The sequence below is a fragment of the Podarcis muralis genome, chromosome 6 (genome assembly GCF_964188315.1).
Source record: "Podarcis muralis chromosome 6, rPodMur119.hap1.1, whole genome shotgun sequence".
NCBI lineage: Eukaryota > Metazoa > Chordata > Lepidosauria > Squamata > Lacertidae > Podarcis > Podarcis muralis.
In genome coordinates, this window is record NC_135660.1 from 70,033,797 (window position 1) to 70,058,947 (window position 25,151).

A 25,151-nucleotide genomic window follows, 5' to 3' on the forward strand; every position below is an offset into this window, starting at 1 on the left:
GTCAGTAAGGAACTTACTGCCCCCACCAACAAAAATTGGAGTTTCAATATTTTGAGATATAAAGCTGCTCATATGTTAACGGGTAGGTAATACAAATAGATAATTATTGTTTGTATAATTTGATTACTATATAATCTATTCATAATATAACATCTGATCTTGACTGTGTGAATCTTCTAACGGTTTTCTTATTTAATTTTTTTAAAAAGACGATATGGACCATTTAATCAAAATTTAAGAATATCTAAGCAATATACATAAGATGGTATAAAATATTTATCAAAAATAGATCAAATCAAAGCTTAAAAGCAAGTATACATAATCAAATAATGATAAATACAGGAGAAATCAAACGTTTGCTCCTATAAATTATTGGTTACTTAAAAAAACAGGATACAGTGTACACATTGAAATCCATTCATGTGCAGACACATACCATTCCCATCAAACGTAGAAAGCTGTGTCTTAACTGGCAGATTGCTTGGCTTCCAGGAAGAGAGTAATTGACAGCAGGACTCTGCAGCCAGCCCCACCCCTGCTTCCCTGCTACTCAGGTGTTGCTTGCCAGTCTGCTGAGCAGCAGAGGGGAGATCATGAAGAGAAGAGGTCACCCAAGGAGAGGTCAACTCAGCAGCAGGAAAAACAAGACTGTAGAAGGGGAGGTGTTCGGAAACATGGTGCTGGGGTGCTGGAAGAGGCTAACTGAAGTCCTATGTGCTACAAGTTCCCTACTCTTGCTATAAGGAAATGCAACTGCATGAATCTATCCTAAGTCATGAGTACCATGTTCGCTTTTCATTTAGCAGAGTATACCCCTGATCGTGTCAGAGGTCTTGTGCTTTCTCAAGTCTTTCATCTTACATGACATGTAGCAGCTGCTACTATTCAGGGTGCATTTATAAGAATTTGTCATGAAACCAGTGCATTAAAATGAAATAATCTTACGATGAGTATCTCGCATCAAAAGTAAGCACGAGGATTGAGTAATTGTGATATTTTGGAACATTTGCTGTTTGCTTACAAAGTGGCAAATGATTCCACAGAGAACTAATTGCTTTTGCAAAACAGCCAAGCCTTGGACTGGTGGATTCCAATGCCTTTGAATGTCAGTTCATGACAGTGTTCTGAAGGCTATTGTGGCTATTGTGGCTAAACTGAGTAGTTAGCTATAGAGGGGCTATCCAGAACTGAGTGCTGTATATGACGGCACTAAACATTTTGCTTTAAAAATAGCTTTTAAAAACTGGGGAAGATGGTGGAAATGGTTTGTGTATGCAAATATGAGGAGCTGCCTTATACAGAAATAGTTGATGACTGGTCCAACTGCTCAAGTAGACTGTACTTCATTTGGCAATGGATGTCCAAGATCCTAGGAAAATGGTTTCTCAGACTTGCTACCTGAGGTGCTGTAGCTGGAGATGGCAGGAACTGAATGGAGGAATTCATGCATTTAAAGGAATGTACTCTGCTGTTGAGCTACGTTAAATTTTGACTAAACTAGCTTGCCAGACTAAGGAGTGATGGTAAATGTAAGTGACCTGTAGCCTCTTTAGCTGTATTTACTGACTTGGAAAACATAATCATTGTTGATGATTTAGACACTCTCCCTTCCGTTAGTAGCATGGCTGTAGCACGGTATTTTATTCAAAGGTCAGTTACCAAGGATTTATAGTTAATGTCTTCAGATTAATGTGAACACATTCGTAAAGTGTCTTTTGAAATGCCTGGAATACAGTCTATGGCTTCAAAGAACTTTCAGCACAACATTTTGAAAAATAGTTTTCTGCATCTATAGTATTGAAGGAGCCCAATATGAAACTGTAGGTTTTAATAACACTTACAAAATGGATTTGTTTTGTTGCTGCTAGTGAGTAACCGTCACCTCTCTGTTTGTGTTAGATTAATTCATGGGAATGCATGGTTAAGGACTGTCAAAAGTGTTCATATAGATTTTTAAAAATTACCTTTTTAACACATTTATTTTTTCATATGCAAGCCTTCGTATATACATGTATAAAATGCAAAGTGTGTGTTGTGTGTTGTGTGTGTTAGAGATGCTACTAATGTGCTGACCAAAATATGGTTATTCTTCAGATCTTGCATATCTGCCTCAAAAAACATACCAAAATGTATATAGAATTTCATTTTAAGGATAAAATACCTTTAGAAATGCATATTTTGTGAGAAAATGTGTTTGAAAATGCCTGCGTTTGAATGCAGATTTTCTGCCTATAACTGAGATAACTGAGCAATATCTTTCTCATTTGTCAGGAAAATTGTAATACTTCAGGTGTATTTATATTTGTCTATTAGAAGTAGCTATTTCTTTCGATTGGACCAATTTACACAATGCCAAGATTAAAAAAACAAATAACTGGCTGTCTAAAAGTACTTATGAAGAAAAATGGGGCTAATAAGGTATTTGGATAAGAGATAGAAGTGAAGCAACTCTGTCTGACCTTCGGCCTTCATCTGATGAATTACAATGTTAGTTTGCTGCTGCCAAGGCAGATGTGTGTTCTTGCTGTCTCATTAGACTGCAAATGCCACTGTTGGCATTTTTTTTTTCCTGAGGGCAAAATGGACACCTCTTTTCCCTGGGTCTCAATAAACAAAGGAAAGCAGAACAGCCTAAAGCCATAAAATATGTTCACACTACATTAATTATTATTATGTGTGTAAATATGGGCATTTGTTGAGTAACCATGACCTTAGGAGAAAATTCATAGCTTTTATGCTGAAAGATGTAGAGGCTAAGGGGAAAAGAAGGCTCTAGTTCAGTAACTCTGATCTATAGATGGAGGGTATTCTTGCCTACACATGCCACCATGTAAGTGCGGCCTTCCCTGTTCCCTTACCCATTGTGGATAGTTTCCCTATTACACATCCGGAGCTGCCCTTTGATGCAGGTGGTTGGTTGGAGCTCCATAACCATTATGGAGCCCTGTATGAAGTTTCATTCTGATCCTAGCCACATGAATGAAGACTATCTTGAGTAGTATGCAACACACCATAGCTGAAAGCTTAAAACCAGGGGTTCTGGGTTAGAATCATAATTCTCCTTCTCTGTGCAGCCTTTCACTGTGCAGCCTTTGACTTTTCACCCAGACTTTACCAACCTGGTACCAATCTGGGGCTGAAGAGAGTTGTAGTCCAAAACATATGGAAGGCACCAGGTTGTTCAAGGCAGCTCTAACCAATATCCTACTCCTTAGGAAGAAATGGAGACTGGCTGTTCAAAGTGAGCAATTTCAGATGTACTTGCAGTTGACTTTTGTTGTCCATTTTATTGAAGGAGTGTAACTTTTCAATGGAGACAGGAGGTGGCAGCAGGGGGAAAAAAGGACCAGGAAGTCTTGATTACTTACTTGACAGAGCTGCTTCATTCAAAGAATAATGGAGAAACTAATTTTAGTTTGGGGAAGAGGGTATAGGAGTATCTCTCCAAGTTGTACATCTTTGGCAATAGTAGAAAATGATTACCGTGCAAAATTTGATGCGTGGAACTACAAGCTTAGACAGTTATTATTGAGCAACTCATCATAGTAAAATAAACAACTCACTGTTCTTTTCAGAAGCAGCAAAAAATGAGGTAGAGTCCATAAGTTGCTTGTGCATTTTAGATCTGTTCCTGCCTCCCATGGCCTCTGTTTGGGATTTCTTTGTTTCAGCTCCCAGGAGTAAGTGACCCAAATCAGAAGCAAAGCTCTGTCACTAATAGCCACATTCACCTTGGTGACCTAACTTCAGCTCCAGCACCTTGGACACATGATAAGTGACAAAGGAAATGGTGTTGGAGCATCCACGTACACTTTTAAAAACAAAAGACACCATTCAATTCCTCTCATGCCTGCCCACAAGAACGTGGATGCCCCATGGGTCATGTTCGGTTAGTGTCATTTTGAGGGTTGCAGGTCAAGACTGAGGTTTAGTACAATAGGTGTGTAGGAGTGGAAGACTTGGATATTAAAAGGCTACCATTAGCTGCGGGAGTTTGCTCTGGAAATCCAGCAAGATGCTTTTTGTAGTCCTTGAGCACCTCGCAAATAGCTCATGATTAAATTAAGTAAGATAAGCAATTTCAGCATCTACTGCTGACTTGCCCATGCTCTCATTAGACAAGCTGGCCTTGCCATTGGATCCATTCATAAGGACTATTTAGCATGCTTGAAGTTAGGAATTATGAAACAAATTGCAAGGGTATGCAGTGGGGAACTGCCCAGCGAAAATGATAAATGATACGGAAACAAATTCAACAGTGCCTGCAAAACTGGAATCCTCTTTTTTCCCTCTTTCCTTTGTGGTCCACAGGGTACAACTGTGCGTATGATAACAGCAATCGACCAGGACAAGGGACGTCCCAGAGGTATTGGCTACACAATTGTGTCAGGTGAGTCCATAAGGAGTTCTTGTAGAGCAAGCATGATTGCAAAGTTAGAGGAATTGGCCAGGTGACAATCTTCCTGGCACTCAATCCAAGCTGTAAAGTATTAGACTTTCACAGTAGAACATTAAAGACAATTCCTCTTTTCATAACATCTATTGATTAACCATATCATTTTTGCATGCAACCACTTCTACAATCCCATTTTAAAATGTTCTGTGAGTCTATTCTTTAAAAAAAGTTTATATATTTGTAGAACACACACAGGTCAATAAAAACAACATCTAAACAGATATTGACATATAATCAAACAGCAAACAACCCTAAGACTCACCGTATCTTGAAAAGTTCTGAATTTTAAAATAAAAGATTATATTTACAAAAATTAATATAAGGAGACCAATTACTGATAAAACAATCCCATTTTTTGCCTGTTTTCCACCATATTCTTTACTTTTATGGTGTGAATGAATTAACTGTATGATATCAGTAATTGTGTCTGTATTATGTTTTGACAAACATAATGTTAGACTAGAGATCAATCAGTGAAGAAGTGGAATATTTTAATTTTTATCTGTGCCTGAACTGAGCTTCAGGAATCGGGATGTTGTTTTCAGATGTGTGTCTGTTATCCCTGGCTAGAACTGTTAAGCTGTTGTTTTGCCATTAATGACTTTCAACATTTATGTTTTTGCAACTTTCTTTCACTGTTCTGTAACAAACAAAGAATATTCAAAGTATCTGAACTGAATTTGGCAATCTCCGACCTAGAACAATACACAGGAACTTAATAAAATTGTGTCTGAAGAAGAAATAGGGGGTTGGAATAAATAAAATAAAATAAAGTATTCATCATGTTGTCTCAAAAAATATGCCATCTTCATAATTTCAGTTTTGAAGTATGTGAATTTGCAAATTCATATTTGAACTCCATATTTGTATTTGTTTTGTCTAGTGATAAGCTACTCAAGCTTATCACCTGTTTATGAGAAACTGGATTTGAGACAGCTTTGCTACTGCCATTACTGTTCTTGGTTCCAAATAGGATATTTCCATTTTACCACCCCTCCCTTTTTTTAGTTACAGTTGGCTTGAGGTTTGTAAGTGTGGTGTAGATTTTTGTGTAGATTTTATTCTTGTTGTTTGTTTCTCCACACACCCCTTTTAGCATGTTTTGGGAGAGAACTGTCAATAATGGAAATCTTGATGCAGACAAAACTGCAGGATTTGTGAATTTCTGTATCCATTTTATGCACTGAAACTGTCCCAGGCAGGCAGCTTGGTGATAAACCTCCTGGCCCTTCCAAAAGACCAGTAATCACAACCTTTAATCCAAATATCCCATGGTAGAAACTGCACTGGTAAAACTGGAGCTGGGCAACATTACTAGAAATCCATAGGTTCTCCTTATTCTCTCTCCTCCTCCTCCTGCAGCATCATGTATTATTTTCAGAACACTCAAGTGTGTTTCAAGCAATATTTTCAGTGTTTCCCTTTCTCTACAGAGGCCAGTTTCTGTTTTTAAAGCTTAAAAAAAAAATCAGTATCATTAATTATATTTGATCTTGAAAAAATGTTTTACTGCTGAGAAAAAAATTATAGGATGGGCACAGGTGTGTTGCTTCTTTCTTGACACCCGCTATTATGCATTTGAGCTCAGCCTAGCAAAATGATATAGCTCAGTTGACAGCCAACATTTGCTAGCTGATCAGACAGAAAAAACACATCTATGGAGTGGTCTGAGTCTTTCTCCTGCCCGCCACTATAAAACTAGTAACTTTTCCCCTTCGGAGTTTGAAGTTGTTTTTTTAATTTTGCACTGTTGTTCGCAAATATTTGTCAAGTTTAATAAATAAGTCACTTGCATAACCTGCTTTGGTATGCTCCAAATCCAAGAACAGATTCACTTGACCATGTTTACATAGTGAAGTCAAGGCCCTGTTCACACATAATGCTAAGCTAAACCACACATAAGCAATGCATGCTGCCATGCATGTAGGTATACAGAGCAAAAAACATGGCCACTTTGCTTCTCCTCCTGTTTGCTGTTTTGCTACCGGGAGCTGAGCCATGATTTTGCTTAGCATTACATGTGAACTTTGTCCATGGAGTTTTCTTGTCAGGGATACTGGAGTGGCTTGCCAGTTCCTACTCCAGGTGGCTCACATTTGGTCAAAACTCTCCACTATGACCTGTCCATCTTGGGTGGCCCTGCACAGCATAGCTCATAGCTTCTCTGAGTTATTCAAGCCCCTTCACCATGGCAAGGCAGTGGTCCATAAAGGATCCATGAGTTTGACCAAACTGCGGGAGGCAATGGAGGACAGGAGTGCCTGGCGTGCTCTGGTCTATGGGGTCATGAAGAGTCGGACACGACTAAACGACTAAACAACAACAACATGTGAACTTGAACTTATAGTTTGTCTCACTCCAAACAAACCATGAGCTGAAGTTAAGGTTTGTTCTTGGATTAGTGCATAGGGTTAATTTGAGAGAGAGAAACAACAATCCTGGGTTTACACATAATGCTAAGTCAAACCATAGTTTACCTCTGGGTGGTGTGGCAGCTGCAGGACCAGAAAGAAGCAAAGCAAGCACAATTTTTGCTCCCCATACCCACACACTTGCTTGCTCATATGGAGCCATAGTTTGGCTTATGAACCAGACCCAAATATTAGTGAGATGATATTTCGAATGAAATAAATCCAGACTACAATTTACCGTAGTAAGTTTTGTTGTGGGGTTATGTGAGACCATTCCTAAGGCTAGAAAAAGATGTCAACATCTTGTGGGGAAGTTCTGCCATATGTGCAGGTGAAGCCCCTTGCATGAGCCAATACTTCTCCATGCATCATCTCCTTAAACATTACTTATTTTCTGAATTGGTTACAAAAGTTTTGTTTATCAGCACCGTCTTTGATCTGGCCAATAGAATGGTCCATATTCTCTCACACCACCCTTATCCAACAGAGTTATTGCCAAAATAACCTGAACGTTCTTCTGGGGAATCTGTGTGCCTGCAGAGTAAGAGTCAGTCTCACAGCCATAATAAACATGATTGCATCTGTTGACATACATCAATAACTTAATCATTACCCCTGGGTCTATCACATTGGGGAGGCCACCTATCATCATAGAAAATCATGCAGAATACATCAAAGCCACAAGTGATTAAGCTGTTTTGCATTTTCTTTTTGGCTTGTGTCTGCAAGCTGAAACTGCAGTTTTGAAATCTGCTTGGAACTAACTGATCTAACTCAACAGTTTTCAGCAGAAAGCATTATTGTAGGAAAAGGGAAATTTCTACTGGCATATTTTGCCACATGCAGTTTGAGCATCTGATTTTGGCGTGGTGAATTGAGTTACCCACCACTGTGGTGTATTTTGCTTCTGCCGGTGGGTCTATTATGCATTCTGGTTTTGTGCAGTCAGAAAAGCCAGAAAATTACCTCTGTAATAAATGTTTATCTGTAAACCGCCTTGAGTCCTGTCAGGGAAAAAGGCAGGGTAGGTAGCTAGGAAGGAAGGAAGGAAGGAAGGAAGGAAGGAAGGAAGGAAGGAAGGAAGGAAGGGTCTGTGCCTCCTTACTCCAGCAGGCTGTACAGTTGGGTATCCCAAATGTCAGTGAACATTCACAGAGCCCTGGGCTCTCCTGAGTGCTGCATGATTGCAGAACAGCCTTATATAAATACACAAATTCAGATAGTAAGGTGAGCAGGTGACAAGCTTATTGTCAGTGTGCCCATACGTGGACTTGTAATTCATAAAGAGAAGTCCTTTTGCAACACTGGAACTTAAGCCACAACTGGGGTTCCAGAAACCTAGTGGTGTGACAAGAATGGTAGTGGGAATGCCTGACTCTTTGGTGTTACTCTAGGCACCTGGAGCACTTCATATATCAGGGAACATGCTGTCTTGCAGCCCTGGTAGCTCACTGCGTAGGGCAGTAGCACACAGATCTGCAGGTTTTCAGTTTTAGTGCTGACAGCTCCTAGCATGAATAATAATTTGCTGGTTTTAGTTATGTGGATGAAGAAAGTAAGCACATAGTGTGTGTACAACTTGGACCCGCAACAAAATATTTCAGTCAGGAGTGCTCCTGTTCAGGATACAGCATTGCATCCTACCATCACACATCCCTGCCTACAGTAAGGCAGTGTTCCATAGCCTCTGAGCACGCTCATCTTCATGGAGCAGTTTTCAGGGTGTCATTCCCCCTCTCCTTTGTTTCCCCACCACCTTAAAGGTTTTGCTGGGGGAAGGTATTTTGTTTTTGTTTTTTGTATTTCTCCAAACTCTGTTGCTCACCTAAGTCTACTCATATTTCTGTCTTGCCTTTGGATGGTGCTGTTTTGGCTGCATAAGGACCAGCACTCAGAAAGTTGAGTTCGCTATTGGTATAGATGATACGTAACACCAGTGTGTGTATGTTTTTAAAAGGCAATTATTTAAGTTAGTGAAGGCTCCAGTAATCCATGCACCAAAGGCAAGTTTCATTTTTGGTTTTTGTCAATCCAGAAAGATATAATTAGTTTGTCATTATCCCCTATTATTATGGTAAAGGTCAGTGAGTATATTTTCTGCTTGGGCTGGAAACATTTGCAAAATGTGCAAAAAGCTGTCTAATGTCAGAAGATAGCTGATGAATTTGATTAGGAATTAACTCAGCAATATTAAAAATGATTGTTGTAGACTTCTCCCCACCCCCAATTGTTGAAGCTAAATTTAGGGTAACAAAAGCAAATGAAATGTTCAATGAAAAGTAAAAATACTGATTTTATTTCCCCAATTTAATTAATTATTTCTCTGTTAAACTACAGGCATGGCGGTGAAGAAATATATAATAATTCTAGGCCAACATTTTCAAATTGTGTTTTATATTGTTTGCTTCAGAACATACTGCAGAAACTTTTTTATATACAGCCCTTCTACAAATACAAGGTTTTCACTTGACAGAAGAACATTAAAGCTAGAAGATGAAGCATAACCACTTCAAAAAAAAGAGTAAGGTCAAGCTCAAGTGATTCAGTTACAAAGATATCAAGTGTGCAATCACATTGTCTTATCAACTCCCATATATTTTCCTTTCATGGGTTGACATGGCTGAAGGTCCTCTTTTCTAGAAAAGGCTCAACTTGGCCGAGGAATAGAATTGTCTCTGAAATTTCACCTAAAGAGAAATTAAAAATGAAGGCTTGAGCTTCTACTCAGGTGAAAGATGCAGAATCTTAAGTGCAGTAATAGTAAAATAATAAAACTAGTGAAATTAATTGGCAAGTAAGGATAGACGAATATGTCCGTTTCAATTTCATTCACTTGCTCATTTTTTCCAATCTTAAATTCAATTCTCCACATTTCCACAAATTCATCAGCACATTTCTTCTAAGATACATGTTTATATGCAATTTTGCCTAATACACTCATTTTTCCTAATACAATGCATTCTAATGTAATTTCCACTACTATATGCATTTTTATGCAAACCTTAGTCTTGTATGCACATTTTGCACAATTACTTTGCTAGAGAACTGCATTGCTAAAGTCAGAGAAGTGCAAGTTTCAAAGGATGCCTGTGTTTTGCTTTGCATATTGTTTCAGAAAGTGAAAATTATGTAGGTTCATACATAATTTAAATGTGAACTGAATTTAATTCATCCCACTTCCCTATTAGCAAGATTTTTGCACTTTCCTAGGTTACCATCAGATTTCACATAAAGCAAAACTTGAAAATAATTGGGAGGTTCTTTTTCAGATGAAATTTTTGGAGAAATCTTGACAGAATCCCAAAGGGGCATGGTAAAAAAATCTCAAATTCTGTGTGGGTGGGTGCCACAAGGAGCAATTAATTTTAAGGTTAACTGTTTCTTTAGTTTTGATGTTTGCTTCAAATCAGTAAGATGAGTTACTGTATGTGCCCCAATGCAATCTACGCTGAGCTAGAAATTGCTGTCCTTAACCTGGATTCAAGTGATTCCTTTGCTTTCACTAAATTTAGCATAATGCCAGCATCCAACTTAAAACCCATCTAAACATACAGAGACTAGCAAAGGTAAATGTCACAAAGGACAACAGAATTGAGAAAAGCCACATGGCATTGGAAAACGCTAGAGATCTGAGGGTCATTTGTAAATTTCCCAGAATACCTTTTGGTAAACTTGAGTGCAACCAGCAAATGGCCCCCTCTAATATCACCGTATAGGAAGCAATCCCTTGTTTGTGTTCACAAGCTGGGTTAGGCTGGTGATGTTCAGACACTGAGGTCAGGGCTGTGTTTTGAAGGACAGATAATTAATCCAGTAATGTAATCCACAGCTCCTTTTTTGGCAGATTTATGAAGATAGCCTCTGTCCCGGGGACTCTACCTCATCATCTTTCATTTCCCAGGCAAAGCTAGTGACTTGTTATATAACATGACCTGTTCTAGATAAGATTTTTCATTTAAGGAGCTCTTCAGGCTAAGAGAGATTGATGTCCTGGCAGCTTCCAAGGTGCAACAAGTGATGGAAAGACATCAGAAATGGGGTTGGGCAGTCAGGCTATTATTAATAACCATGAAGGGAGGAGTTAAATTTAGATGGCCGTTGCCATGCCAGTGAAGTGTGGGAGTCATAAAACTTAAGGTGTGTGTTACAACTATTGTCCCTCTCTACTAACTTGTAACAGAGTTGACTTTAGAATCTTACAGCAAAGGCAAGAAAAAAAGTGAGAAGCCGGGTGAATGATCATATAAAATGGAAGAGTCAGTTTTTCTTGCCTATCTACCACATGCAAACATGGTTAAAAAATGCAGCATAAAACACTGTGGAACATCATACTGGTGAACCCTGGCAGGACATTTCCAATAATGTTGCACAATGCTGTAGTGGGAATGGAGGTGAATTTACACGATTGCATAAAGTCTAAGGGGTGCGGGCGCTGCAGAGAGCATAAACTCCAAAAGTACTACAGTAGCTTTTCTTGTCAGAAGGACTGGAAAGACACAATGATAGTCACGTCCAGTTCCTGAGATTCTAGTCCACGTGGTTAAGAGTGTGTTTAAAAACCCCCACCCAACTTAGATGCGGACCTGAAAATAAAATGTGTGAGTTAGACTTGAAGCAGAATGAGGCAGCAGTATTGCAATGGTGTATAGCTAACCTGGTATACAATGGTGTATACGCATTATATACGCATTGGTTCATCTGTAGCCTGTGAAATTAAATTACTCCAGTTTTGAAAATACCCATTCGTTTGTTTTTTTGTTTGTTAAATCTTGTGTCTTGCCTTTCCACTACAGCGGTCTTTAAGGCAGCTCACAAATCGATAAAATAATCTAAGATATCACCATCATTAAAATAAAAATAAACTAAAATGAACAACAGCTGTAAAAAAGCATTATAAATATAAACAAGAAGCATTATACCTACCAAAAATTAGTTATTTATTATATTGTTTATATGGTTTCTTTCGGCTGTAAAAAATAGTCAGATAGGATGGATATAGCTTAGTGTCTAAAAGACAGTAAAGACGTCAGCTAAATATATATTTGGAGGGAATTTCCACAGCCAGGGAAATTCTGTTTCTCTCTGGTAGCCACCAACCAACGTCCCAAGACAGATATTGAGAGCCAGCGTGGTGTAGTGGTTAAGAGCAGTGGACTCGTAATCTGGTGAACTGGGTTCGCTTCCCTGCTCCTCCACATGCAGCTGCTGGGTGACCTTGGGCTAGTCACGCTTCTCTGAAGTCTCTCAGCCCCACTCACCTCACAGAGTGTTTGTTGTGGGGGAGGAAGGGAGAGGAGAATGTTAGCCACTTTGAGACTCCTTAGGGTAGTGATAAAGCGGGATATCAAATCCAAACTCTTCTTCTTGAAGAGTCTCAGACAAAAATTAATTGATGAGGTTGCATTAACACAAGAGCAGGCAGACCTTTTGATACCCTCCTCCTAGATTAGGAGTAGGGAATCCCCAGTCTGAAGTGGTATGGTCCATTCTATGATGGTGGTATGATCCATCCCAGAAATCTGATTTCTACCATGTCCATGAGATAGAACTAGACTAAAAGCTAAAATGTTGGGTGTTGCTACAACCAAAGTGCCTCAGACATTTCAGTGTTGCAGAGAATTAGCAGTGTGTGTTACATTGCTTTGGCCCAGCGTCAGTCCGGGAACAGTCTTTGCAAATATTGCTTTTATAATGGCTCCTTTTATTTCAGAAAGCTTCACCAACAAATGGCCTTCAGTAATTAAAACAGTAACTCAACATCAGCTTTTGAAACAGCTGGAAAGACTATGAGAGTATGGGGGGGCAGAGGAAGTAACTGGTTTCACAAGGGGTTGAGGAGCTGACAGCTGCCTCTGGAATATTGCCCTGGGTGTGTGGTGTGTCTGTGTGTGTGTGTGTGTGTGTGTGCTAGTAGGATTGGATCCAAACAATGTCCTATTTGCGGAAGTATGACTTTAATAGGGATATATAGACAAATATAGAAAGGGCATTTCTTTTGAAACACAGCTTTGCAATGTGGATAATAGTTTGTATAGGAATAAATGCAGGTATTAAGAAAACGTGTAGCAGTCTGGAATTTTGATCATGGTGAGATCCCCCCCCCCAAAAAAAATTCTATACAAACAAAATTGCCAATGCGAAGAAGGCAAGTTTGCCATGTAATGATGACATCTGTGGCCTGAGTTATACATACACACTACTGTGGCATGGCTGTTGTTGTCATGTTGCTTTGTCTTTATGCCACCGCGTTAGCATTCCTGACCAGGATTCATGTGGGACAGGCAGATCACATGGTAAGATCTTTCCCCAGCAATGAACTACTCTTAGAGACTGATGGGGAATCTGACGCTGTGGGAATCTGTGAGGCAGAGCACCAAATGCATCTCATAGCACATAACCTAAGGAAATGTAAGTGTTCAGAAGTCACAGTGAAATTGAAATCAGTGGAACATATGCAAATTTAACAAGCCTCATAGATTTAAATATGATTTAAATGCATTTAATTTTATCTGAATTGAACTCATGGTTATTAACTCTGATGTCTTTACAAGATATTATATATCCATAGGATGTGAAACACAGATTTGTGTTTCACCTCTGCCCCACTCCTCAATGTTGATATGGTGCAAAATGTGGAATATATATGTAACAGCATAGAAGCTGTTGTACGTACACTGGAGGAAATGAGGGAATTGTTAAGAACAGGCTTTTCTTGTGGGTTGGGCTGTATGTTTCCAAAGTGTTGGAATTTTTATTTTTAATCATTTAATTAAACAAAGCCTGGAACTGCTTATAAGGTGAGGCATCCAATTTTGGCTGGTCTCTCCTTCCTCTTTCAGCCCTCTGGGCCCTATCTCATTCTGTCCCAGAACCCACCCAACACTCAGGAAGTTCTGGGCTATAGTGGATACAGGTGTATGTGTGTGTTAGTGAAAACGAGATGTTCACCCTTTCATGAGCAGAAGAGCTTTCCACTGACACAAAGCCACCATTGATGACAACCCAGTCATTCCAGCAAAGAAACAGCAGATTTATGGGTGTCTTCCCCCCTCTGTAAGCATGGTTGTGAAGATTCATTCTGTAAACTGCATTCGAGCCATAAATATGTAGGAATCCAAATGTGCATTCTCTCTATGGGAAATATATTTGCCTTCTGCTCCTGTTTACTTGGATGCAACCCTGTGCAAATTAAAGAAGTATAAATAAATTTAAGCAGAAATATGAATGAACGGCGTTGCAAATATTCGGCCTGAACCTCATTCCATGGGGGAATACTGTGTTGTGCCTGGGAATACACAGGTACAACTCATACTGTTGACCTGGATGGCCTTGGCATTATGGAGACTGCCCTATCCCTATTCTGTTGTGCCATGCAGCTGTGCTCCCTTTTACTGGATCTGCTCCTTCCTTGCACATTTACCTTTGAGTCTGAATGGACTATCATCTTAGTTTGCTGCCTGCCTCGTGTTAACTCACATGCTTACTGCCCTTGTCTTTTTGACTCAGTGATTTATTTAGTCTGGTTTAACCTCCTGGGTTACAACTTCTCAGCCATTTCCTTGGGTGCAGCTATTATTTGCTGCAATGGATGCTTTTGGCAGCCCTCACCTCCCAAAACTTAAAGGTAAAGGTAAAGGTACCCCTGCCCGTACGGGCCAGTCTTGACAGACTCTAGGGTTGTGTGCCCATCTCACTCAAGAGGCCGGGGGCCAGCGCTGTCCGCAGACACTTCCGGGTCACGTGGCCAGCGTGACATCGCTGCTCTGGTGAGCCAGAGCCGCACACGGAACGCCGTTTACCTTCCCGCTAGTAAGCGGTCCCTATTTATCTACTTGCACCCGGGGGTGCTTTCGAACTGCTAGGTTGGCAGGCGCTGGGACCGAATAACGGGAGCGCACCCCGCCGCGGGGATTCGAATTGCCGACCTTTCGATCGGCAAGCCCTAGGTGCTGAGGCTTTTACCCACAGCGCCACCCGCGTCCCATTCCCAAAACTTACACCCCTGCTATTGTCTATAATCTGTATAAAAACAGTGTGGGAGACATTACAGGAAAGCAGCCCTGAGCACCTGTCTGGATGTTGTATGGGGTAGAATTCAAGGTGAAGATCAGCGAGGTAGTCAAAGCCGCTGATGGACTATTTATATAATGATAACTGTGTCTGTTGCTGATTCTATGAACCACATCCAACAGCATCTATTTCAGTGCAGAGGAGCCCTGACAGAGCACATTTTGATTAATAAATTATCTAGTGTGCACTGTGTAGGCCACGTTCCCCTTTCACATCTCATGAAAGTCATTCACTTTAAGTTTAGTGGTTTAATGAGTCCAGGCCAGTCTAAAGATTGCATGTTGTGGCAGCAAATGTCACTTCGACAAAAGGAAGAGGGCTATTGGATTATGTGCCCAAGGGCATTTTCACTAGTGATGCCAAGCCTCAAGCTAGACGTTTGCCAGTGTAAAAATGTATGGCACAATTTTGTAATGTTCTGAGCTGCTCCCCTTCATGGGGAAGGGGTAACTCAAAAGTGTGATGTCACATTACATGTCCCCACCCTCAGAACACCATTTAGTACGGAGTGTGTATGTGCTGGGGAGAGAAAGAGAGACAGTGTGGGAGTCATTTTAAAAACAAATGTATACGCTACTCAAATATATATAGACATTTGGATTGTCTTGGCCAGTCTGCTTATTTACAGAACACAGAGATAAAACATCTCTTGAATTTTGTACTGCACATTTTGTGCTGCGTATTTAAGACTATAATGTAGAAGAAGCCATGCTGCATAAAAACCTTCCTCGGATTGCAACACTGTTTAGTAGAACCATGGACAATGCAGGTTTGTACTTCTAAAGCACAGGCAAAACAGTCACATCTACTTTTTTTTTCCTGATGCAAAAGCAATCTGTTCTGCCATTTTTTCAGCTTGAAAAATCCAGGTTGTAGCCTGGTGTGAAATCACAATACAGTGGTACCTCCAGTTGCGGACAGGATCCGTTCCGGAGCTCCAGTCGGATCCCGAGGTTTCTGCAACCTGAGGACCGCTTCTGCGCATGCGCATACCACTTCTGTGCATGCACGCACTGCAAAACCTGGTAAAATACTTCTGGGTTTGCCACATGCGCATCCCAAAGTTTGCGTAGCCAGAGGGTTACGTAAACAGATGTTCGACTGTACTTGTTTGTCAACTGAGAGGGCCAGTAGCTCAACACTGGGAAAGGATTAGGTCAGAACTGGAGTGCATATAATTAGCAATGCCAAGTTGCCCAAATAAGAGAGAATAGAATGTTCTTTGCTGGCCAAGTACAATACAGTCAATGCCATCATTAAACTCTCAAGCATCCTAAGAACAACAAGGCTTCATATTGAGGTTCAGGACACTGCAAGAGGCAGAGAGTGCAAATGTAGATAGCAGAAGCATTTCATATCTTTGCATCCTGATTTGGAACATGTTGACTGAGTCAGAAATAAGTCCCACTGAGTTCAATGAGGCTTACTCCTAGTAAGTGTGCTTAGGAGCACAGTCTTAATCAAGCACAGTTGGATTGAAATGAGAGAATGTGATGAACGTGTTTTTAATTCTTGTTCCTTTGAGCTGATACTGCAGTTTAAAAACTAAAAATATGACAAATATAACAAAAAATTAAAATTGGAAAGTGTCTTGATAATCTATGTGTGCCTGTGTCCTATTTCCACCCAAACGTATCCAGCATCACTAGCTTATAACATTTAAGAACCGAATTACCTGAATGGCATGGCTCGTAGCTTCCACCTGGCTGCTTGCCCACTGCTGTGTATCAGGGAGATCATGTGGGTATGGGAGAGGGTCATGTGACAACAGTTATTGCCCATGCTAATGCTGTCCATCCCCTGAGGCTGGTGGTGTTGGTCTGGGGAGTTACCATGCCTAATGAGTAGTACATAGGCATTAGAAGGGTGGAACAGAAATCTCCAAATGCCTCCCATGTGCTTTCCTCACTACATACATTATAAGAACAGTATGGAAAGCAACAGCCACGCTGGTAAGGCAACTACAAGCTCAAGACAAGGATTTACAAGGACAGGCCTGTCCGCCTGTGGACATCTAATAATTACAGTGGTGCCTCGCAAGACGAAATTAATTCGTTCCGCAAGTTTTTTCTTCTTGCGAGTTTTTCGTCTTGCGAAGCACGTTTCCCATAGGAATGCATTGAAAATCAATTAATGCGTTCCTAGGGAAACCGCTTGCCAGGCTGGCGGTGCGGAGAAGGGCTTTTCTCCCCACCGCAAGCCTTCAGGACAGGTACGGGAACAGAGGGGAAGGCGTGCAGCGCTTTCCCTCTGTTCCCGGGGCTTGTGTGGGAGGAGGGTTTTTCCTCCCCACCGCCAACATTCAGAACAGCATTCTGAATGTTGGCGGTGGGAAGGAAAACCCCCCTCCCACCCCAAGTCTTCAGGAAAGCCATCCGAAGCCGGGCGGCGGGAGAAGGCGTTCCGCCCCGCCGCCCGGCTTCGGAGCTTCGTTCCGATGCCGGGCGGCGGGAGGAGGTCCGAGGACAGTGGGGAAGACGCGCTGTGCTTCCCCGCTGTCCTGGAGATTTCCCTAAGGGCTTTCGTCTTGCGAAGCAAGCCCATAGGGAAATTCGTTTTGCGAAGCGCCTCCAAAACGGAAAACCCTTTCGTCTAGCGGGTTTTCCGTCTTGCGAGGCGTTCGTCTTGCGGGGTACCACTGTACTAGTAAATGCTGCCCAAAGAAACATGTTACTACTTTCTCTGCTGTGGAACCCAGTGGGCGGAGGAATAACAGAGGTGTGGAACAGGCCTGGGATTGTTTTGTTGCCCATGTTCAATTTTTTTGCTCTTTATAGGAAATAAAGCGGAGGTGGTGTAATTGCTGTTAGATCAATGGAGCAAACAAACCAATTGAAAGCCATCAGCCATTTCTGCAGTATGCAGTCAGCCACATGCTAAAATGCACTTAACCCAGGCTGGGACTTTTTAGTGGGTCAAGAAATTGACAAGAGAGGTAACAATAGAATAAGGGGTGACAAAAGTATTTCATAAAGAGAGGAAAGTGGGGGTTTGGACATGAAAGGAAATGTGTAGCAACAAGTGTGCGTGTATTTGGGGGGGGCAGGGTTGGGAATAAAATGGGGGGAGGTGGCATGCTCTTCCTCTCCCCCGCGCCTTTTTCTTCTAAAATGTGAAGTCATATATAAGTCTTGAGGAATGAAACAAATCTGAAAGCTTCTTCACTATGTCTTTTCTTCTCCAGGGCTGAGTTCTGAAGGAAACATTTGTGCAAGTTTCACGCAGAAGCCAGCCGTACATAGAACTGATTGACTTGTCCTCATGATATCCCCAAGAAACTTCCTGCCCTATTTCTAACCTTCTTTTTTAAAGAAAACTTTATAACATAATCCTCTTTTTTCCCCTTTTCTTTTTTTTTTACTTTCAACAGTACAAGCAGTAGGCAATCAGTGCCTGATCTACAGGGCTCTAGGTTTGATCCCTGTGGTGACTGAGCAATAGGTTAGTGTTTAAGTTTGAAATTGGGGGAATTCCACCCTTTTGGGTGGGTTTTCTGTAAAACATTAGAACAGGACTCCTACTTCTCTACCTCTTCTTCCCCCATCCCAGTCTCACCTCCTTGATTTCCTGCTCCACAGGTTTGCTAGCCTGCTTTATCTTGTGTCCCCCACTTTTTGAAGTTAAGGTTGTGCATTACAAAGGAGGAGAAGGAGAAAGGATCCCATTTCCTCTCTGTGTCCTGCACATCCTTCCGATCTCATCTCTACATACTGTCAAGAATGCTTTCGGCAAACTACCCTCCCTCCACACCCAGCCTTATACTTAAAGGGAACTGCAGATGTGTGTCTCTGTGCCCTGCCAAAGATCCATAATCAGTAGCAGAAGTGATGTGTATACAAAAGCCATGAATACATTTCCATTTAAACAGGAGCGCTTTGAAACTCCTTCACTGCCTGAAGTTTTTGTGATGCTATCAGGAGGAGGAGCAGCAGCAGCTCAGTTTCCAAACCTGTATCTTGTTAGATTGAGGCAATGAGAAATAGAGTTTGGTCTTTAAAATGCATTCAGTAATGTTTTCAAGTCATGGCATAAATCTGTCGCTGGCTGGGGTTTCAAACAGCACAACATTTTGCTTTTCTGATCTGCAACTGTGTTTTGTTTCTGACCTAAATGTTAAATCTCGAGCTTTTTTTATGCATTTCTGCACAGGAGTTTTATGTGTGCTGATTCAATTTATTTTATTGTCAGGCAACACCAACAGTATATTTGCACTGGACTACATCAGTGGTGCTTTAACTCTGAATGGGCCACTGGACCGAGAAAATCCTTTCTACAGTGCTGGATTTATTCTTACAGTGAAGGTGAGAGATTCAGAGATGGGCTGTATTGGAGCAAGTGTTTCAGAATATTTCAAGGGAGAAGAAGGGAACATCGGTTGTGGCAGCAAAAGCTAAAGTGGGATTTCAGTTTAACCTGAAACTGCATAAATTTGGAGAATTTGGGTTTTGAAATGCAATTTATATGTGCAAATCTTAGAATTGGTGAGGATTTCCCCAGGCACATGAAATTTTGTTCAATTTATAGCTTTGAATATTGAGTGCCAAGAGAGAGAGAAATTGTACCTAAATAATTGCCATTCTACTTGGGGATATGTGTAGTCAAGAAAACACATTTTTGGGGGAGTTTCAAAACTGAAATACTTTTGGTGGAAGCTGAATGCTTGCTATCAGTGTTTTAGTATTCACATTCCCTCACTTATTCACATAACTTAAATCTCCCATTTATTTATTGAATTTTGACACAAAAATTGAATTTTTGCCTTTATATTATAGCTTCATGACAAGTCATTGTCAGTAGACTCAGGCGACTTTCTTCTCCAACTTCAAGCATTTAGATATTGAGGCATATTATGCTATTTCCAACTGAGAGGAAGTGGACCCATTTTTCATCATCCATAAATCCCTGCTGTTGACAATGGGTCTTCATCCAGTCCAAATAAATGTGCACCATATCAGTAGCTAGAAGAGTTTGGATAAAGAGTTTGGATTTGATATCCCGCTTTATCACTACCCGAAAGAGTCTCAAAGCAGCTAACATTCTCCTTTCCCTTCCTCCCCCACAACAAACACTCTGTGAGGTGAGTGGGGCTGAGAGACTTCAGAAAAGTGTGACTAGCCCAAGGTCACCCAGCAGCTGCATCTGGAGGAGCGGAGATGCGAACCCGGTTCCCCAGATTACGAGACTACCGCTCTTAACCACTACACCACACTGGCTCTCCAGCTACAACATGATGTAGTGGTTCCAACATTCAGGTGGTTCCAAAGATCCATCATGAAGCATATTTTTTCCTGCCCGGGAACATTCCTTAGAACAAACTTGGAATTGCTTGGTTTTGACAATCAGACGCAACTCCAACTCAAAAACACTTGAGTGGTACATATGGACAACAGAGATAATAGGACGTGCATGGTGAAGGAGAGAAATAATATAAGCCATTCCACGTGAAGAGTTTTCAAACGTGTATAAAACTGAGTGGTAACAAGAGTAGACATGTGAAAAAGAAGTTGCATGCATTTTCAGTAAGTTTCCCAAAACAGTTAGGTGCTCTGTTTTTGTCCAATTCTGTTTATTCTTTTCCTTACTCAGTGCTATTAGATTTTAGATAAACCTAGGGCCATTTGTTAGATATCTCTGTGTCCCTAGGTAGCAAATTGGGTAATGCTATGGAGTTGAAGTTCCTGGAGAAATGCGTTTTATGGAACTGCCTGCTGGAACTAGATAATAAGAGTTCCTGATCAAGCTGAATGATAGGAGATTCAGGACAGGCAAGAAGCTGTGCTTCTTTACCCAGTGCATTGTTAAACTCAGGAATTCCCTACCACAAGGTGTGGGCATGGTCACCAAAACTGGTCGACTTTAAAAGGGGAATTGGACAGATTCATGGAGGATAAGGCTATCAATGACTAGTAGAGATGGCATGGTGCTCATCAGACCCTTCCTACACAAGCTTGTCTATGCTGAGCAGAAATTACAGTGAAGAGGGGCAAAACATCCTGGTTAACAAATGCCATGAAGAACCATGTTCCAGCACCTGAGAACTTCTCCCTCCCTCCCTGCACCAATCACAGGTGTTTAATTAAAATCAATACCAAGCCAACGAGCTGGTTGGAAACATATTTAGTAGTATGGATTCCACTGGGCTGGAGGGGTGGGGGATGGGGGAGAAAATCCATTTGTTAGAGGGGTCATTGATTGGGAGGTGGCAGGCAGTTTCCCAAGAAGTACTGATCCCCTTTCTTCCCCCTAGAAGGGCAGTACTTTGTCAAGGAGGGAAACTGGCATGCAATTACTCCACTTGACCTCTGCTGAGGGTCTTTCAGTGGAATTCTACATGGTCAATATGCTATTATCTCTATCCCTGAAATCCTGCTTCTTCTCCTAGTTCAGTTTTTGTTTAGTTAAAGAAAAATCTAAGTGAAGGCAGAATCTATTTTTAAATAGGGGAAAGGCTGTAGTTTCTTCACCCCTACTAAATAGACTCATGTGACTTTGCAGTCTAGTTCTCTGTCACCAAAATGCTATAGGAAATGCACTGGCAGCTGCAGCTCAGTGGCAGGACACGTGTTCTGCATGCAGAAAGCCCCAGCTTTCCATTCCTAGCCTCTACAGGTAGGGCTGAGGAAAACTCCTGGTCCACAACTCCAGGAGACCCTCTCCCAGTCATTGTAGATGGTACTGAGTTACATGGTCTGACTCAGTAGAAGGCAGCTTCCTGTGGTTGGTCTCATCTTGTCCTCTGGCTCTGGTTGTCTGCTACTACATAGGTGAAGATAAATAATGGTCCTTATTGTCTTCACTGAATAATTTGGCTCAAATGCTACAGATAAGTTTCTCTACGTTATGAAACCATGGCTGAGAAGTATGGCCTCCTTCAAAAACTCACAGGTAGTTAAAAGGGAATTTGGATCAGTGAAATGCTCCTCTTAAACACCAAATGTTCATGGTGACCATGTTCCTCTTCATTTGGCACCTCTTTATCTCCCCCACCCACAATGTATATTCCTAGCCAATCAGGGATCCTATATCCAGTGAGATGAGATCATGTTGAGTGAGAGGACATGGGGGAAATGGTATAGTTCATTGGTAGAGCATCTGCTTTGCATGCAGGTTGTATCCCAGGTCCAGTCCCCGACATATCCAGGTAGGGCTGGAAATGTCCCCCCTCTAAAATCCTGGGGAGGTGCTGCCAGTCAATGTAGACACTTCTGAACCAGATGAATCAATGATCTGATTCATTCTATGGCAGCTTCCTATATTCCTACTTTAAGGCCAGTCATATTGGCTACATAGTGTTGTGTTGCCCAATTGCCCTATGCAATGTGGGATTGTATTCCCCCCTCTTCCAGTACTTTGCTGTGAAGAAAGGCAATTAAATTGGTGCAGTCCAGTGCAGTAGAAGTGGGTTCATGTCCCCCAGACAATTATGGTCTCACTCCCTGCACTGTGTTCAGTGCCTTCACTGCCTGCCTTTTTAGCACCAGATAATGCATTCTGTTCTGCTCCACACAATGCATGAGCATAGCCCTGTTCACAGCACCCCATATTGCAATACATAGCTGCAAATACATCTCCAAAATCAATCCTCCAGCCTCTCCCCTTCCCTCCCATGCCGCTTACTGAGCTAGGCCAAAGTAGGCCTAGAGGTCAGAAAATTGTTGTTTATCAATCTTTCCTTTTTACTGAGGTGCACAAAACACAATTAAAACAAAATAAACAAAATAAATTACAAAATATGAAGTGGTTCCTAGGACCAAAATAGCAAGCTGATGCAGCTATCTTAAAGCAGCAGCAAAGTTCACAACAAAATAAATAAAGACCTGTGTGCTTTCATTTACATTGATCCCCCTCCCCCCAAAAAAAGATTGTTTGCAGAATCTTGACTTTTCAAGCCAAATTAAATTAGGCATGGAGCTCTCTGGCTTTTATCCCATGCTTCTTTTTTAAATGGAAAATCTTCATGGAGTAAAATGTGGGTGGGTGGGTGTGCATCTGGGTACTGCTGAACTAGTTTCACCTTGTGCTTCTTTGCGCACTAATATCAGTTGCTTTCCTACTGCTCAGGGTAAATTCCCATTCCTTTTCCCTTGTTTTAAGAAAAATGGATTTTCTTTCTCTCTGTGTTTATAAGATTGTATTTATTTATTTTAATCCTTCAAGGTGTGGTTCTCAACATAGTCACATGCTGGATAAACAACATGCAAAAATCCCCAAATAACAGTGTTTCCCTTTTCCAATTTCCCTTCCTACAGGGGACAGAACTAAACGATGACCGCACACCTTCCAATGCCTCAGTGGTGACCACCTTCAACATTCTTGTCATTGACATAAATGACAATGCCCCTGAGTTCAACAGTTCAGAGTATAGTGTGGCTATTCCTGAACTGGCCCAGGTGGGCTTTGCTCTTCCTCTTTTCATCCAAGTGCAGGATAAAGACGAGGTAAGACATGGGAAAACAAAACAAGATTAAATACCTCTTCTACTGAGATTTTTATATATATATGAAAAAAATCTGCCTTCTTAAGTTTGTTCCTGGTATTCTTGGTTTATTTTTATTTTACATTAGAATTGGATAAGGACTCTTTAGCCACCTTAGTACTTCCATATCTGTATTATCAACATAACAAGTTACAAGGACCATAGAAACAATAAGTAGAAAACCAGCTTTTAAAAGGATGAATACACAAAGTCCATATTTTTCTAACATCCATGGCATCGTTCATTAGCTATGAATATGTACAGCATCTCACATCACTGCTCATACATATAGTTAAAATTAGAAATATTGCATTGCTTTTTAAGGCTGAACGTCAGTCAATTTTTACAAAGGCATGTACAGTGGTACTTCGGGTTACATATGCTTCAGGTTACATACGCTTCAGGTTACAGACTCTGCTAATCCAGAAATATTGCTTCAGGTTAAGAACTTTGCTTCAGGATGAGAACAGAAATCGTGCTCCGGTGGCGTGGCAGCAGCGGGAGGCCTCATTAGCTAAAGTGGTGCTTCAGGTTAAGAACAGTTTCAGGTTAAGAACGGACCTCCGGGACAAATTAAGTACTTAACCTGAGGTACCACTGTACTGCATTGTACATTAGACTGAAATTGTGACTCGGAAAAATTCTTGTTGCTATGTTCAGTTTTACTGTATATGTACCATCACCTTGGGTAAGCAATACACATGTAATTCGTGTTAACTCTGTTGTTTATATGTACAAAATAGTCTTCACATTTATGAAAAAGGATGCCCCATCCAGTTTTATATCTATCCCATTTTTTATTTTTTATTTTTTTGTTGGTAGTTATTTATGTGTTTATGTATTTATTTTTTCTGAAACCTTAATTAAAGTTGGACAGCCATGTTATAACCCATAATTTATTATGCTATTTGCCTACTGTAGGTTGCATTCCTGCATTTTAACTATTTGCCATCTTAATTGCAATCAACTATATAATACTAAATAATCCTTCACTGCAAGGAGAGGAATGGCAAAATGTGCCAATATTAACTGGGGCAAACTGTGCAAGATAACCATGAAATGTGGAGAACAGTTTGAGTATTTTTCGAAACTTGCATCTTCTCAGCCCATAGAGTATTATTTCCTTCTGTAAGATGAGGACAATGTAGCTGATGAGTTCTAGCAAGCACAGTTGCCATTTTTGTGCAAATGAATTTCTTCCTTTCTCAAGTTGTGTTTATAAATTGAGATTCCCCTCCCTTTCCTGGTGACAATCACCAGTCTATGGAATTGAAAGCTTGGGTTGTTTCATCAGAATTCTTCCTTGGGTTCATTTTTATCTTGAATGCATAAAATGGCTATTTACATTCAAATGTATCTACAAGAATTAGAAATTCTGGCTGACACCAAGGAGCTTAGAATTTCATCTGTGGTGCTCACACTGACATTACCTCATTCTCTAGCTAAGAACTTTGGAATTGTCAAAGTAGAGCATTAACTATTTCCAAGAAAATTAGGTGAGGAGAGTGAGACAGAAAAGAATACTAGCACATAACTAGATATTTGTCATCTCTTCCTTAAGTAGAGAGGTGGCCTTTCTCTTTCATACCGCAATATTTGGGTCCAATAGAAATGCGACAACTGTTTTTGTTCAGCATTGTGACACTCCTGGGTTTTATGATGACAGTAGCCTCGTTCAGATGTAAGTAGCTTTTGTGTCACTAACAAGGATTGGAGTCATGCTGAGCAGCCCAGATAT

At 40.9% G+C, this 25,151-nt stretch overlaps 1 protein-coding gene across 1 annotated transcript in view; it reads left to right on the plus strand.

Annotated features, from left to right (window-relative positions):
- Positions 1 to 25,151, plus strand: part of CDH23 (cadherin related 23) — a 375,943-nt gene that overhangs the window by 127,989 nt on the left and 222,803 nt on the right. The window contains exons 8-10 of the mRNA XM_077930519.1: positions 4,312 to 4,390; positions 19,126 to 19,238; positions 23,187 to 23,375. Of these exons, the coding sequence (XP_077786645.1) occupies positions 4,312 to 4,390; positions 19,126 to 19,238; positions 23,187 to 23,375 (381 nt within the window). The remainder of the gene's footprint in view (positions 1 to 4,311; positions 4,391 to 19,125; positions 19,239 to 23,186; positions 23,376 to 25,151) is intronic.